At 49.6% G+C, this 15,900-nt stretch overlaps 1 protein-coding gene across 7 annotated transcripts in view; it reads right to left on the reverse strand.

The window, feature by feature from the left end:
- Positions 1–13,426, reverse strand: part of sh3bgr (SH3 domain binding glutamate-rich protein) — a 61,013-nt gene extending 47,587 nt beyond the window's left edge. For all 7 annotated transcript variants that reach the window (XM_070893842.1, XM_070893840.1, XM_070893839.1 and 4 more), the window contains exon 1: positions 13,241–13,426. In XM_070893842.1, the coding sequence (XP_070749943.1) occupies positions 13,241–13,285 (45 nt within the window). In that variant the 5' untranslated portion in view covers positions 13,286–13,426. The remainder of the gene's footprint in view (positions 1–13,240) is intronic.
- Positions 13,427–15,900: the final 2,474 nt, after the last annotated feature.

Below are 15,900 nucleotides of genomic sequence, written 5' to 3' on the forward strand. Positions count from 1 at the left end.
CGGGGGCGGGGGCGGGGGGAGTCGCGGGGGCCGGGGGCGGGGGGAGTCGCGGGGGCGGGGGAGTCGCGGGGGCGGGGGCGGGGGGAGTCGCGGGGGCGGGGGCGGGGGAGTCGCGGGGGCGGGGGGAGTCGCGGGGGCGGGGGGAGTCGCGGGGGCGGGGGAGTCGCGGGGGCGGGGGGAGTCGCGGGGGCGGGGGGAGTCGCGGGGGGCGGGGGCGGGGGGAGCGGGGCGAGATCATAGAGAGAAAGGATCGCGGGGGCGGGGGAGTCGCGGGGGCGGGGGCGGGGGGAGTCGCGGGGGCGGGGGGAGTCGCGGGGGCGGGGGCGGGGGGAGTCGCGGGGGCGGGGGGAGTCGCGGGGGCGGGCGGGGGAGTCGCGGGGGCGGGGGCGGGGGAGTCGCGGGGGCGGGGGCGGGGGAGTCGCGGGGGCGGGGGCGGGGGAGTCGCGGGGGCGGGGGCGGGGGGAGTCGCGGGGGCGGGGGGAGTCGCGGGGGCGGGGGCGGGGGGAGTCGCGGGGGCGGGGGGAGTCGCGGGGGCGGGGGCGGGGGGAGTCGCGGGGGGCGGGGGGAGTCGCGGGGCGGGGGCGGGGGAGTCGCGGGGGCGGGGGGAGTCGCGGGGGCGGGGGCGGGGGGAGTCGCGGGGGCGGGGGAGTCGCGGGGGCGGGGCGGGGGGAGTCGCGGGGGCGGGGGGAGTCGCGGGGGCGGGGGAGTCGCGGGCGGGGCGGGGGGAGTCGCGGGGGCGGGGGCGGGGGAGTCGCGGGGGCGGGGGCGGGGGGAGTCGCGGGCGGGGGCGGGGGAGTCGCGGGGGGGCGGGGAGTCGGGGGGCGGGGGAGTCGCGGGGGCGGGGGGAGTCGCGGGGGCGGGGGAGTCGCGGGGGCGGGGGCGGGGGGAGTCGCGGGGGCGGGGGCGGGGGGAGTCGCGGGGGGCGGGGGCGGGCGGGGGAGTCGCGGGGGCGGGGGCGGGGGGAGTCGCGGGGGCGGGGGCGGGGGGAGTCGCGGGGGCGGGGGCGGGGGAGTCGCGGGGGCGGGGGCGGGGGGAGTCGCGGGGGCGGGGGCGGGGGGGAGTCGCGGGGGCGGGGGCGGGGGGAGTCGCGGGGGCGGGGGCGGGGGAGTCGCGGGGGCGGGGGCGGGGGGAGTCGCGGGGGCGGGGGCGGGGGGAGTCGCGGGGGGCGGGGCGGGGAGTCGCGGGGGCGGGGGGAGTCGCGGGGGCGGGGGCGGGGGGAGTCGCGGGGGCGGGGGCGGGGGGAGTCGCGGGGGCGGGGGCGGGGGGAGTCGCGGGGGCGGGGGCGGGGGGAGTCGCGGGGGCGGGGGCGGGGGGAGTCGCGGGGGCGGGGGCGGGGGGAGTCGCGGGGGCGGGGGGAGTCGCGGGGCGGGGGGAGTCGCGGGGGCGGGGGGAGTCGCGGGGGCGGGGGGAGTCGCGGGGGCGGGGGGAGTCGCGGGGGCGGGGGGAGTCGCGGGGGCGGGGGGAGTCGCGGGGGCGGGGGCGGGGGGAGTCGCGGGGGTGGGGGCGGGGGGAGTCGAGTCGCAGAGGTGCGGGGGGGGGGGGGAGAGGAGCGGAGTCGCAGAGGTGGGGGTGGGGGGGGGGAGTCGGGTCGTGGGGGGCGGAGATCGGGTCGCCTGGGGGGGGGGGGGGGGGAGGTGGGGGGCGGAGGTCGGGTCGCCGGGGGGTTCGTGTCAGTTCGGGTGGGAGGTGAGCCTTATCCACGCAGCCCCAGTGAGGCCATTCGGCCAGGGCTCGGGGCTGCGTGCTTCGGGCCCCTCCCACAATTTTGGGCGCCTGGAGTTACTGCACATGCGCGCCCACTGTAGCGCACATGTGCAGATGTCCCGGCACTGTTTTCAGCGCAGGGACTTGGCTCCGGCCCCCCACAGCTCATGCTGCGCTGCGCCCAGCTCCAGAGGACCTGCTGGGAGCCGGAGAATAGGTGAGTTTTTTTTTTTAGGCGCACTTTGTGGCGTGAAAAACGGGCGTCCAGGTTTCGTCGCGGCCCGAAACTTGGGCCCCATGATCCTCTGGCGCCTCTTCGATCAACATTTTCAGCTGGTCACTGAGGCTGGATCAGATGGTCCACAATGTCCCCATCCAGTTTAATCCTGAGCTAACATTTATATCCCACCAACCAACATTGCCCGTTTACAGTTCTTTCTAATCTGTATCTTCATCGCTTAAAGATTGACTTCTTGAATGCCCTTTGCCTATTCTTTACAAAGTTCAATTGATACAAAACTCTGCAACCACAGTTCAGATCGCGCACTCTCATTACCACTGTCCATACTAAGCCTCACTAATTCCTTGTTCGCCAACACATTGATTTACAAATCCGACAACAGCCCTGACCCTTCTACTCAAGGTGATCTACTCCAAACGTGCATCCCCTGCTCCACTGACTCACTGCTTCAGAGATTAAACCCACATGTCCCAATTTAATTACACCTCTCGTTAACCAATACTACAGCAACATTGACAACAGCTAAGTGATCCATATGCCAGACTGACACAGCTAAACTTGATCCTACTTTCAATCACCATGCATGTGAGCACTTTCTAGCAGAGGCCACCAAACAGGAATCAGGTGTAGGAGCTCTGGCTGATTATTTTTCCGCTCCCTGGCCCAGGGTGCCGAGATCAATTTTAGCACAACATACACCTGCCCCTGGAATCAGCTAATTTGGCATTGAATCAAGTCTTCGATATTCTGGTCTGTCTATATGATATAGTGCTTGGAAATGTGCTGCTTTTAACCACTAAACCATGGAGGGAAATACGAAATAAATATTTTTATAATCTTATAACTGAATTTTGAAACAACTCTACATTTGTCTGCTCTCTCTGGGTACCATATCAAAAGTCTACTATCTACCAAACTGGCTACAGTTTGAACAGAAAAGCTACTAACAAACCAAAAAAATTAACAGACTTTATTAGCTTGGTTATCTTTCTCTCCAAAACAGTTCTTAAAAATTCATTCTTGGAAATATGGGCACTGCTAGCAAGGCCAGCATTTATTGCCCATTGCTAGTTGCCCTTGAAAAGGTGGTGGTGAGCCGTCTTCTTGAACCATGATAGCCCGTGAATATATTTATTCAGGTTATATTTCCCCGAGTGAAAATGTGGATCAAGAGTGAAAAATAACATATAATAGCAAAGAACATCAGAACATAAGAATTAGGAACAGGAGTAGGCCATCTAGTCCCTCGAGCCTGCTCCGCCATTCAACAAGATCATGACTGATCTGGCCGTGGACTCAGCTCCACTTACCCGCCCGCTCCCCATAATCCTTAATTCCCTTATTGGTTAAAAATCTATATCTGTGATTTGAATACATTCAATGAGCTAGCCTCAACTGCTTCCTTGGGCAGAGAATTCCACAGATTCACAACCCTCTGGGAGAAGAAATTCCTTCTCAACTCGGTTTTAAATTGGCTCCCCTGTATCTTGTGTCCCCTAGTTCTAGTCTCCCAGACCAGTGGAATCAAGCTCTCTGCTCTATCTTGTCTATCCCTTTCGTTATTTTAAATGTTTCTATAAGATCACCCCTCATCCTTCTGAACTCCAACGAGTAAAGACCCAGTCTACTCAATCTATCATAAAGTAACCCCCTCATCTCCGGAATTAGCCGAGTGAATCGTCTCTGTACCCCCTCCAAAGCTAGTATATCCTTCCTTAAATAAGGTGACCAAAACTGCACGCAGTACTCCAGATGCGGCCTCACCAATACCCTGCACAGTTGCAGCAGGACCTCCCTGCTTTTGTACTCCATCCCTCTCGCAATGTAGGCCAACATTCCATTTGCCTTCCTGATTACCTGCTGCACCTGCAAACTAACTTTTTGGGGTTCATGCACAAGGACCCCCAGGTCCCTCTGCACCGCAGCATGTTGTAATTTCTCCCCATTCAAATCATATTCCCTTTTACTGTTTCTCCCCCCCCCCCCCCCCCCCCAAGGTGGATGATCTCACATTTTCCGACATTGTATTCCATCTGCCAAACCTTAGCCCATTCGCTTAACCTATCTAAATCTCTTTGCAGCCTGTGTCCTCTACACAACCCGCTTTCCCACTAATCTTTGTGTCATCTGCAAATTTTGTTACGCTACACTCTGTCCCCTCTTCCAGGTCATCTATGTATATTGTAAACAGTTGTGATCCCAGCACCGATCCCTGTGGCACACCACTATCCACCGATTTCCAACTTGAAAAGAACCCATTTATCCCGACTCTCTGCTTTCTGTTAGCCAGCCAATTCTCGATCCATGCTAATACATTTCCTCTGACTCCGCCTACCTTTATCTTCTGCAGTAACCTTTTGTGTGGCACCTTATCGAATGCCTTTTGGAAATCTAAATACACCACATCCATTGGTACACCTCTATCCCCCATGCTCGTTATATCCTCAAAGAATTCCAGTAAATTAGTTAAACATGATTTCCCCTTCATGAATCCATGTTGCGTCTGCTTGATTGCACTATTCCTATCTAGATGTCCCGCTAATTCTTCCTTAATGATAGCTTCAAGCATTTTCCCCCACTACAGATGTTAAACTAACCGGCCTATAGTTACCTGTCTTTTGTCTGCCCCTTTTTTTTTTAAAAAAACAGAGGCGTTACATTAGCTGCTTTCCAATCCGCTAGTGCCCCCACAGAGTCCAGAGAATTTTGGTAGATTATAATGAATGCATCTGCTATAACTTCCGCCATCTCTTAATACCCTGGAATGCATTTCATCAGGACCAGGAGACTTGTCTACCTGGAGATCCATTAGCCTGTCCAGCACTACCCCGCTAGTGATAGTGATTGTCTCAAGGTCCTCCCTTCCCACATTTCCGTGACCATCAATTTTTGACATGATTTTTGTGTCTTCCACTGTGAAGACCGAAGCAAAATAATTGTTTACGGTCTCAGCTATTTCCACATTTCCCATTATTAAATCCCCCTTCTCATCTTCTAAAAGGGACCAACATTTACTTTAGTCACTCTTTTCATTTTATATATCGGTAAAAGCTTTTACTATGTGTTTTTATGTTTTGCGCAAGTTTACTTTCGTAATCTATCTTTCCTTTCTTTATTGCTTCCTTAGTCATTCTTTGCTGTCGTTTAAAATTTTCCCAATCTTCTAGTTTCCCACTAACCTTGGCCACCTTAAACGCATTGGTTTTTAATTTGATACTCTCCTTTATTTCCTTGGTTATCCACGGCTGGTTATCCCTTCTCTTACCGCCCTTCTTTTTCACTGGAATATATTTTTGTTGAGCTCCTTAAAAGTCCTCCACTGTTCCTCAATTGTGCCACCGTTTAGTCTGTGTTTCCAGTCTACTTTAGCCAACTCTGCCAGAGGATGTATTTTGAAATATGCAATCAGACTGTCAAGCCTCAACAACAGTAGTTCACAAAATATATACAGATGAGATGGATCATTTGATTCATTTTAGAAAAGCCATCCAGAAACACCTGGCGGTTTAAACATTTGCAGACTCAAAAAGTCATGGAATTGCAGCAGACTTGTTTCTTGTTTGCCGGGGGGGGGGGGGGGGGGGAGGCAAAGGGGAGGTGGGGGCGGGAAGGCAAAGGGGAGGGGGGGGGAGGGGTGGCGGGAAGGCAAAGGGGAGGGTGTGTTTGGTGCAGTTGTAGCAATGTTGTTGCAATTAGAAAAAAAACAGCACAATATTAACAAATACACGACATAAATTACATGAAAAAGATATAGTAAATCAGTCAGTAAGCAGCAGCTGGATCTTCTCATTTTCATATTGCATTTTATTTGTGGGTGGCAGCTAGTGTGCAAAATAGGTGAACACTTTACCCTTCCTGCTCCCCCTCCCCTGAACAAAAGATTCAGGTGGAAATTAAAGCTGAAATGCCTCAGTTATAAAATCAATTTTCTGGCATATAGGCAGGAGAAACTACAACTTTGTTAATAATTTCTCCTTGGTGCTCAAATTGTAGCAACACAGAGTGTGAGGTTATAAACTATTCCAATGTTCTCCAAGCCGGTTTTCCACCTTGCACCTTCCGTAAACGTCAGCTCACACATTACAATAATTAAAACATTTCAAAAAGGTACAGGTACTTCATTAGCTGTAAAGCGCTTCAGGATGTCCGGAGGTCGTGAAAGACGCTATATAAATAAAAGTCTTTCTCTCATCTGAAGCTCTACTGTCCGTATCCTAACTCGCACCAAGTCACATTCAGTATTCATTGCCCCACATTGGCTCCTTGTCCAGCAACACCTTGATTTTAAAATTCTCATCGTCGTTTTCATATCCCTCCATGGCCTCACGACTCCCGATCTCTGTAACTTCCCCCAGCCCTACATCTCAGATCTCTGCACTCTTCCAATTCTGGCCTCTTATGCATCCCCAATTTTCAATGCTGTATTATTGGCAGCTCACAGCTGTCTTGGTCCCAAGCCCTGGAATTCCCTCTATAAATCTCTCCCTCTCCCCCTTTAAGACACTGCTTAAAACCTACCTTTTTGACCAAGCTTTTGGTCACCTGTCCCAATATCTCCATTTGTGACACGGTGTCAAATATTGTTTGATATAAGAACATAAGAATTAGGAACAGGAGTAGGCCATCTAGCCCCTCGAGCCTGCTCCGCCATTCAACAAGATCATGGCTGATCTGGCCGTGGACTCAGCTCCACTTACCCGCCCGCTCCCATAACCCTTAATTCCCTTATTGGTTAAAAATCTATCTATCTGTGATTTGAATACATTCAATAAGCTAGCCTCAACTGCTTCCTTGGGCAGAGAATTCCACAGATTCACAACCCTCTGGGAGAAGAAATTCCTTCTCAACTCGGTTTTAAATTGGCTCCCCCGTATTTTGAGGCTGTGCCCCCTAGTTCTAGTCTCCCAGACTAGTGGAAACAACCTCTCTGCCTCGATCTTGTCTACCCTTTCATCATTTTAAATGTTTCTATAAGATCACCCCTCATCCTTCTGAACTCCAACGAGTAAAGACCCAATCTATCATCATAAGGTAACCCTCTCATCTCCGGAATCAGCCTAGTGAATAGTCTCTGTACCCCCTCCAAAGCTAGTATATCCTTCCTCAAGTAAGGTGACCAAAACTGCACGCAGTACTCCAGGAGTGGCCTCACCAATACCCTGTACAGTTGCAGCAGGACCTCCCTGCTTTTGTACTCCATCCCTCTCGCAATGAAGGCCAACATTCCATTCGCCTTCCTGATTACCTGCTGCACCTGCAAACTAACTTTTTGGGATTCACCCCCGGTCCCTCTGCACCGCAGCATGTTGTAATTTCTCCCCATTCAAATAATATTCCCTTTTACTGTTTTTTTTCCCCCCCCCAAAGTGGATGATCTCTCATTTTCCAACATTGTATTCCATCTGCCAAACCTTAGCCCATTCGCTTAACCTATCTAAATCTCTTTGCAGCCTCTCTGTGTCCTCTACACAACCCGCTTTCCCACTAATCTTTGTGTCATCTGCAAATTTTGTTACACTACACTCTGTCCCCTCTTCCAGGTCATCTATGTATATTGTAAACAGTTGTGGTCCCAGCACCGATCCCTGTAGCACACCACTAACCACCGATTTCCAACCCGAAAAGGACCCATTTATCCCAACTCTCTGCTTTCTGTTAGCTAGCCAATTCTCGATCCATGCTAATACATTTCCTGTGACTCCGCGTACCTTGATCTTCTGCAGTAACCTTTTGTGTGGCACCTTATCAAATGCCTTTTGGAAATCTAAATACACCACATCCATCGGTACATCTCTGTCCACCATGCTTGTTATATCCTTAAAGAATTCTAGTAAATTAGTTAAACATGATTTCCCCTTCATGAATCCATGTTGCGTCTGCTTGATTGCACTATTCCTATCTAGATGTCCCGCTATTTCTTCCTTAAATGATAGCTTCAAGCATTTTCCCCACTACAGATGTTAAACTAACCGGCCTATAGTTACCTGCCTTTTGTCTGCCCCCTTTTTTAAACAGAGGCGTTACATTAGCTGCTTTCCAATCCGCTGGTACCTCCCCAGAGTCCAGAGAATTTTGGTAGATTATAACGAATGCATCTGCTATAACTTCCGCCATCTCTTTTAATACCCTGGGATGCATTTCATCAGGACCAGGGGACTTGTCTACCTTGAGTCCCATTAGCCTGTCCAGCACTACCCCCTTAGTGATAGTGATTATCTCAAGGTCCTCCCTTCCCACATTCCTGTGACCAGCAATTTTTGGCATGGTTTTTATGTCTTCCACTGTGAAGACCGAAGCAAAATAATTGTTTAAGGTCTCAGCCATTTCCACATTTCCCATTATTAAATCCCCCTTCTCATCTTCTAAGGGACCAACATTTACTTTAGTCACTCTTTTCCATTTTATATATCGGTAAAAGCTTTTACTATCTGTTTTTATGTTTTGTGCAAGTTTACTTTCGTAATCTATCTTTCCTTTCTTTATTGCTTTCTTAGTCATTCTTTGCTGTCGTTTAAAATTTTCCCAATCTTCTCGTTTCCCACTAACCTTGGCCACCTTATACGCATTGGTTTTTAATTTGATACTCTCCTTTATTTCCTTGGTTATCCACGGCTGGTTATCCCTTCTTTTTCACTGGAATATATTTTTGTTGAGCACTATGAAAGAGCTCCTTAAAAGTCCTGCACTGTTCCTCAACTGTGCCACCGTTTAGTCCAGTCCACTTTAGCCAACTCTGCCCTCATCCCACTGTAGTCCCTTTTGTTTAAGCATAGTACACACGTTTGAGACACTACTTCCTCACCCTCAATCTGTATTACAAATTCAACCATACTGTGATCACTCATTCTGAGGGGATCTTTTACTAGGAGATCGTTTATTATTCCTGTCTCATTACACAGGACCTGATCTAAGATAGCTTGCTCCCTTGTAGGTTCTGTAACATACTGTTCTAAGAAACAATCCCGTATGCATTCTATGAATTCCTCCTCAAGGCTACCCCATGCGATTTGATTTGACCAATCGATATGTAGGTTAAAATCCCCCATGATTACTGCCGTTCCTTTTTCACATGCCTCCATTATTGCATTGATTATTGCCCGCCCCATGTGAAGTTATTATTTGGGGGCCTATAAACTACGCCCACCAGTGACTTTTTCCCCTTACTATCTCTAATCTCCACCCACAGTGATTCAACATTTTGTTCATTAGAGCCAATATCGTCTCTCACAACTGCCCTGATATCTTCCTTTATTAACAAAGCTACCCCACCTCCTTTCCCTTCTTGTCTATCTTTCCGAATTGTCAGATACCCCTGTATTTTTAATTCTCAGTCTTGGCCACCCTGCAACCACGTTTCTGTAATGGCCACCAAATCATACCCATTTGTAATGATTTGTGCCGTCAACTCATTTACTTTATTTCGAAAGCTGCGTGCGTTTAGGTAGTGTGTTTTAATACTAGTTTTTAAACCATGATTTTTAGTTTTGAACCCTTCTGCAGCCCCTTTATATTCATACATATTGTCCCTTCCTATCACCTTGTGGTTTACACTTACCCCAGTACTACTCTGCTCTGTTGCCTCCTGCCTTTTGCATTCTTTCTTGGGGTCCTGTTCATCTGAGCTCTCACCCACTCTAACTAGCTCAGAGCCCTCTCCTGGGTTCCGAATACTCCTTGCATTGAGGCACCGAGCTTTCATGCTTGCCTTTTTATTACACATTGACCCTTTAGAATTTTGCTATACAGTGGCCCTTTTTGTTTTTTGCCTTGGGTTTCTCTGCCCTCCACTTTTACTCATCTCCTTTCTGTCTTTTGCTTTTGTATCCATTTTGTTTCCCTCTGTCTCCCTGCATTGGTTCCCATCCCCCTGCCATATTAGTTTAACTCCCCCCAACAGCACTAGCAAACACTCCCCCCTAAGACATTGGTTCCGGTCATGCCCAGGTGCAGACCGTCCGGTTTGTACTGGTCCCACCTCCCCCAGAACCGGTTCCAATGCCCCAGGAATTTGAATCCCTCCCTGCTGCACCACTGCTCAAGCCACGTATTCATCCGAGCTATCCTGCGATTCCTACTCTGACTAGCTCGTGGCACTGGTAGCAATCCCGAGATTACTACTTTTGAGGTCCTATGTTTTAATTTAGCTCCTAGCTCCTTAAATTCGTCTCGTAGGACCTCATCCCTTTTTTTAAACCTAGATCATTGTGCACCACGACAACTGGCTGTTAACCCTCCCTTTTCAGAATGTCATGCACCCGCTCAGAGACATCCTTGACCCTTGCACCAGGGAGGCAACATACCATCCTGGAGTATGGATTGCGGCCGCAGAAACGCCTGTCTATTCCCCTTACCATTGAATCTCCTATCACTATTGCTCTCCCACTCTTTTTGCTGCCCTCCTGTGCAGCAGAGCCAGCCACGGTGCCATAAACTTGGCTGCTGCTGCCCTCCCCTGATGAGTCATCTCCCTCAACAGTACTCAAAGCGGTGTATCTGTTTTGCAGGGGGATGACCGCAGGGGACCCCTGCACTACCTTCCTTGCACTGCTCTTCCTGCTGGTCTTCCACTCCCTATCTGGCTGTGGACCCTTCACCTGCGGTAAGACCAACTCGCTACATGTGCTACCCACGTCATTCTCAGCATCGTGGATGCTCCAGAGTAAATCCACCCTCTGCTCCAATTCCGCAACGCGGACCGTCAGGAGCTGGAGGCGGATACACTTCCCGCACATGTAGTCGTCAGGAACACCGGAAGTGCCCCCGAGTACCCACATGGTACAGGAGGAGCATATCACGTGTCCGAGCTCTCCTGCCATGACTTAACCCTTAGATACACTTAAATTGGCAACAACAATGCTAAAGTTTACTCACTGTTATAGAAGAGAAAAAAGAAAAACTACTCGCCAATCACCAGCCAATCACTTACCCCCTTGGCTGTGACATCACCTGTGTTTCTTTCTACTTCTTTTTTGCCTTCTCCCTGCAGCTGCACAAGCTCCGCCTTTATAGGCCTCTCCGACCCCGGACTCACGCCTCCCGACTGCTGATCTTGCGGCCTTTATAGGCCTCTCCGACCCCGGACTCACGCCTCTCGACTGCTGATCTCGCGGCCTTTATAGGCCTCTTGCCGACCACAGACTCACGCCTCTCCACGCACCTCCCGACTGCTGATCTCGCAGCCTTCGCAGGCCTCTCGCCGACCCCGGACTCACCTCCCGACTGCTGATCTCGCGGCCTTTATAGGCCTCGCCGACCCCGGACTCATGCCTCAGCGACGCTCCTGTGAAGAGCCTCGAGACATTTTACTACGTTAAAGGTGCTATATAAATGCAAGTTGTTGTTCTAGCATTATACTGGTTTGTTGGCCACATTTCCTTGTGGGTGGCCAAAGGTGCATTGGAGGAGTTGTATGTGCAGGCATGGACATTATTCTAGGGAAGATGCAAGCTAAAAAGCACATCAGGATAAATTTCATCTGAAAAACAATTCTGCTTAGTATGATTGGATGTAAAGGTATTGAGAAGATTTAGAGTTGGTCAGTATCAGGAATGCAGTTAGTTTAATTATCCTGTTGACCTCTTGCCCTTTAAGTTCTGGCTTTCATCATTTGAAGTCCATGGGTGAATGGAGGTGGGGAACAGACAGACGGAGGTCACTGGATAGCGATCAGTAGTGCTGGCTGATATTTCTCCTTCGCAGCTCAGGTGCACTGAGATTATTGTACTGCATGCCGAGATCACCTAACTAACCTTTCGGTCTAGGTGACTTAGAACTGCACCACAAGTAATACTTCCAAGAAACCGATTAGAACTTTGTCCAAAATCATTGGGGTGTGAGAAGAAAGAAAAAAAGACTTTTGTTGAATATGGATTACATCTTCCCATTAACAGCAGCACGAGAAAACAAACTAATGCTTCGAATGTTCTTTCAGTTTTGGTCTCTTTACCCAAGGAAGGATATACTTGCCAGAGAGGGAGTGCAACAAAGGTTCACCAGACTGATTCTGGGGTGGGGGGGCAGGGGTCCTATGAGGAGAGATTAAGTAGACTAGGCCTATATTCTCTGGAGTTTAGGTGAATGAGAGGTGATCTTATTGAAACATACAAAATTCTTACAGGGCTAGACAGGGTAGATACAGGGAGGTGGGGTTCCTTCTGTTCAATGTTATAGTTAAAACTTTAAAAAAAGTACAAATCCCATTTGCCAAGTTAGAAGCATTTTACAAGGTTTCTGCAACTGAACCCAAGAAGCAAAGGCATTTTTTTTAAAGTTTGATCCTGTGCCCTTTACTGTTGCTCTTTATTCAGTTAACAAAGCTTAATAATATATTTTAAAATTAAGATAGAATTTTAACTTGAAAAATGTGTAACTATTTTTAGCCTCCTCTCAACCAAGTGGCTTCTTCCCTCCTCTTCTGAAACAATTGACTCTGCTGGGATACAGCGCTACTGATGCCGGTCACTGCTTCTATAAAGAATGGCAAGGACCCAGACAGTCAGTGAAAGTTGCCACGCCAATTCACCCAAGATGGCATCACTGCCAAGCCTCATTCTGTCCTCATCTAATCTTTAGGCACACATACATATTTGCAGCATGAGTTACCAGATAATAATCAGGTACGGGCACCCTGACTGGTGTGGATCCCTGTCTGAGCCAATTGTAGATCCAACACCCTACTATCATCCCGGCTGAGATCAATTGACTCAGCCCAGACTATAGCATCACAGCTCACTCCACGATTATACAGATACACTGCCAATAAGGATCACTGGACAGCAATCAGTACCAGGAACCCTTAAAAAGAGCTTTCCTTCCCTAACCCTGGAGTGCTGAAGGCCATTATAGCAGCCGCACATTCAACCTTGCTGAGATCAACTAACTCAGCATAGATCGGCGATTGAACTCGATACCTTGCAGTTCTGTACAGCTCAACTACATGTTGTCTGAACTCGCAGAACCATCAGGGGAGCCCAACACTTGTGCTCTACTGTACTCTCGCACTGCTAACAACAGACTGTGTTAGACTCAAATACGTTCTAATGGTAGAATGCAAACATTTATTATAATTTAAAGCAAAATTGTTGTAACTTTTACAAATATTTAAAAAAAAGTTAAAATGCAAGTTGCAATTCTGGACATGTCTGTGTGCACTGTTTGGGAACGTGTGTGCGTGTGTGTTTGACTGATTGCTGCTGCAGATCTGGTATGTGTTATCAGCTGTGCTGGATAAAAAAAGAAACGCTGCTCCACAGTGAATGAGGAACGAAAAGAGGAAACATAAATAACCTCACTTACCGCGGTGGAACCGGACTGGGTTGCAATAAAGACCTTGATAACCATGGCTTCTCTCAACGACAATCCCAAATGAAAGATTTAAAAACAGAAAGAGATGAAACAAAAATAGCTGCAAGGATTCCAACCCTGTAACCTCCCACCCATGCACGGCACACGAGAAGACGGTACAACTGCGCAAAGCCACCTAGACCTAGTGGGTGACCTAAGGCCCGCCCCCCTGTGGCGCGTTGATTGGCTGTGAGGAGTGTCCCTGCGGGCTCACCCGGGCTGAGCAGGCGCGTGACAGGCCAATCGAGCCGTCAATCACCCGCCCACCCGTCAATCATCCGCCCACCGGGTTTGAGCCGCGGAGCTCGTGCACCCTCCCTATATGGCAAGTGAACGGGACGGACCAATGAGATTGCAGAACAGCAACTGCCCGGGGAGTAGTTGCTGCAAGTTTAGAGAAGTTAAACATTAATTTTAATAGCCTGCAATGCCCGTATTTTTCACTCTGAGTAGTACACAATAAAATACATGGTACTTAAAGGTGCATTTACTCTATTCAATAAAAAAAGCAGCGTTAATTTTCTTCTCACTTTGTAAAATGTGGTTCATGTGGAAACGGTCAGACTGACATGTCTGAAAATTAAAACCGCCAGTCAAGGATATCTGAACTATAAACAACAAAAAACTGGAAATTTACAGCTGGTGAGTTAGCTGACCAGGAAGCTAGCTAAGGTGTGAGCAACTGAGGTGAGGTAGAAAGAGAAAATGACACACAGGACTGTAGATCAACACAATTTTTAAAATGGAGATTGCAAAGGTGCAGTACAGTTAAAAATATGCAGACTACTTCAAATTATAGGATGCTGTGGCTAAATAAAGAAGTGACAACAAACGAAAATGGAATAGGGCATGCGAGGCTATTCAACAACAACTTACATTTATATAACACCTTTAACATGGTAAAAACGCCCAAGGCGCGTCACAGGAGCATTATCAGACAAAATTTGACACCGAGCCACATAAAGAGATATTAGGACAGGTGATCAAAAGCTTGGTCAAAGAAGTAGGTTTTAAGGAGCGTCTTAAAGGAGGAGAGGTTTGGGGACGGAATTCGAGAGCTTGGGGCCCAGGCAGCTGAAGGCACGGCCACAAATGGTGGAGCGATGAAAATTGGGGATATGCAAGAGGTCAGAATTGGAAAGAGCGCCGAGATCTCGGGGGGTTGGAGGGCTGGAGGAGGTTACAGAGATAGGGAGGGGCAAGGCCATGGAGGAATTTGAACACAAGGATGAGAATTTTAAAATCGCTGCCAGGCCGGGAGGCAATGTAGGCCAGCGAATACAGGGGTGATGGGTGAACAGTACTTGATGCAAGTTAGGATACAGGCAGCTGAGTTCTGGATGAGCTGAATTTACAAAAAAAAGACTTGCATTTATAAATCGCCTTTCACAACCACCGGACATCTCAGAGCGCTTTGCAGCCAATGAAGTACTTTTCGAGTGTAATCACTGCTGTCATGTGGCAAACACATCAGCCAATTTGCACACAGCAAGCTCCCACAAACAGCAATATGATTGATAATGGCCAGATAATCTGATTTTTGGTTGTGTTGATTGAGGCCAGGGCACCAGGGATAACTCCCCTGCTCTTTTTCAAAATGATGCCATGGGATCTTCTACATCCACCTGAGAGAGCAGACAGGGCCTAAGTTTATCATCTCATCTGAAAGATAGCACTTCCAACAGTGCAGTACTCTCTCAATACTGCACTGGAGTGTCAGCCTAGATTTATGTGCTCAGGTCCCTGGAGTGGGTATTTGAACCCACAACCTTCTGATCTAGAGGCAACTGTGCTACCCACTGAGCCACAGCTGATGTAGAGGGTGTAAGGTGGGAGGCCGGCCCAGACATCATTGGAATAGTCAGGTCTACAGGTAACAATGCTATGAATTAGGGATTTAGCAGCAGATGAGCTGAGGCATGGGTGGAGACAGGCGATATTATGGAGGTGAAAATAGACCATCTTGGTGATGGAGAGGATTTGGGGTTGGAAGTTCAACTCAGAGTCAGATAGGATGTTGTGGTTGTAAACAGTCCAGGTTCAGCCTCAGACTGGCCAGGGAGAGGGAGGGAGTCAATGGCTAGGGAATGGAGTTCATGACAGGGACAAAAGTATTGTCTTTTGTTTCCCCAACATTTAATTGGAGGAAATTTCAGCTTATCTGACGTTGGACAAGCAAAGTGACAAATCAGAGGTCGAGAAAGTTGGTGGTGAGGTAGAGATGCGTATCGTCAGTACACATGTCGAACCTGATGTGTTTTCAGATGATGTCATCAAGGGGCACCATGTAGATGAGAAATAGGAGGGACCAGGATAGATCCTTGAGGGACTCCAAAAGTAATGGTGCTGGAACAGGAAGGTAAATAATTGAGGGGATTCTCTTTCAATGACTAAATAGATAGGAATAGAACCAGGCGAGGCCAGTTCCACTCAGCTGGAAATTTGAGGAGAGGCGTTGGAGAAGGATGGTGTGATCAACCATGTCAAAGGCTGCAAAAAGGGTGAAATGAATGAGGAGAAATAGTTCACCACGGTCACAGTCACATAGGATGTCATGGTGACTTTGATAAGGGCCATTTCAGCTTCTGTGCTCATGTGCTGAAATGCCGTGC

This window comes from Pristiophorus japonicus, chromosome 11, assembly GCF_044704955.1.
Source record: "Pristiophorus japonicus isolate sPriJap1 chromosome 11, sPriJap1.hap1, whole genome shotgun sequence".
Lineage (NCBI taxonomy): Eukaryota > Metazoa > Chordata > Chondrichthyes > Pristiophoridae > Pristiophorus > Pristiophorus japonicus.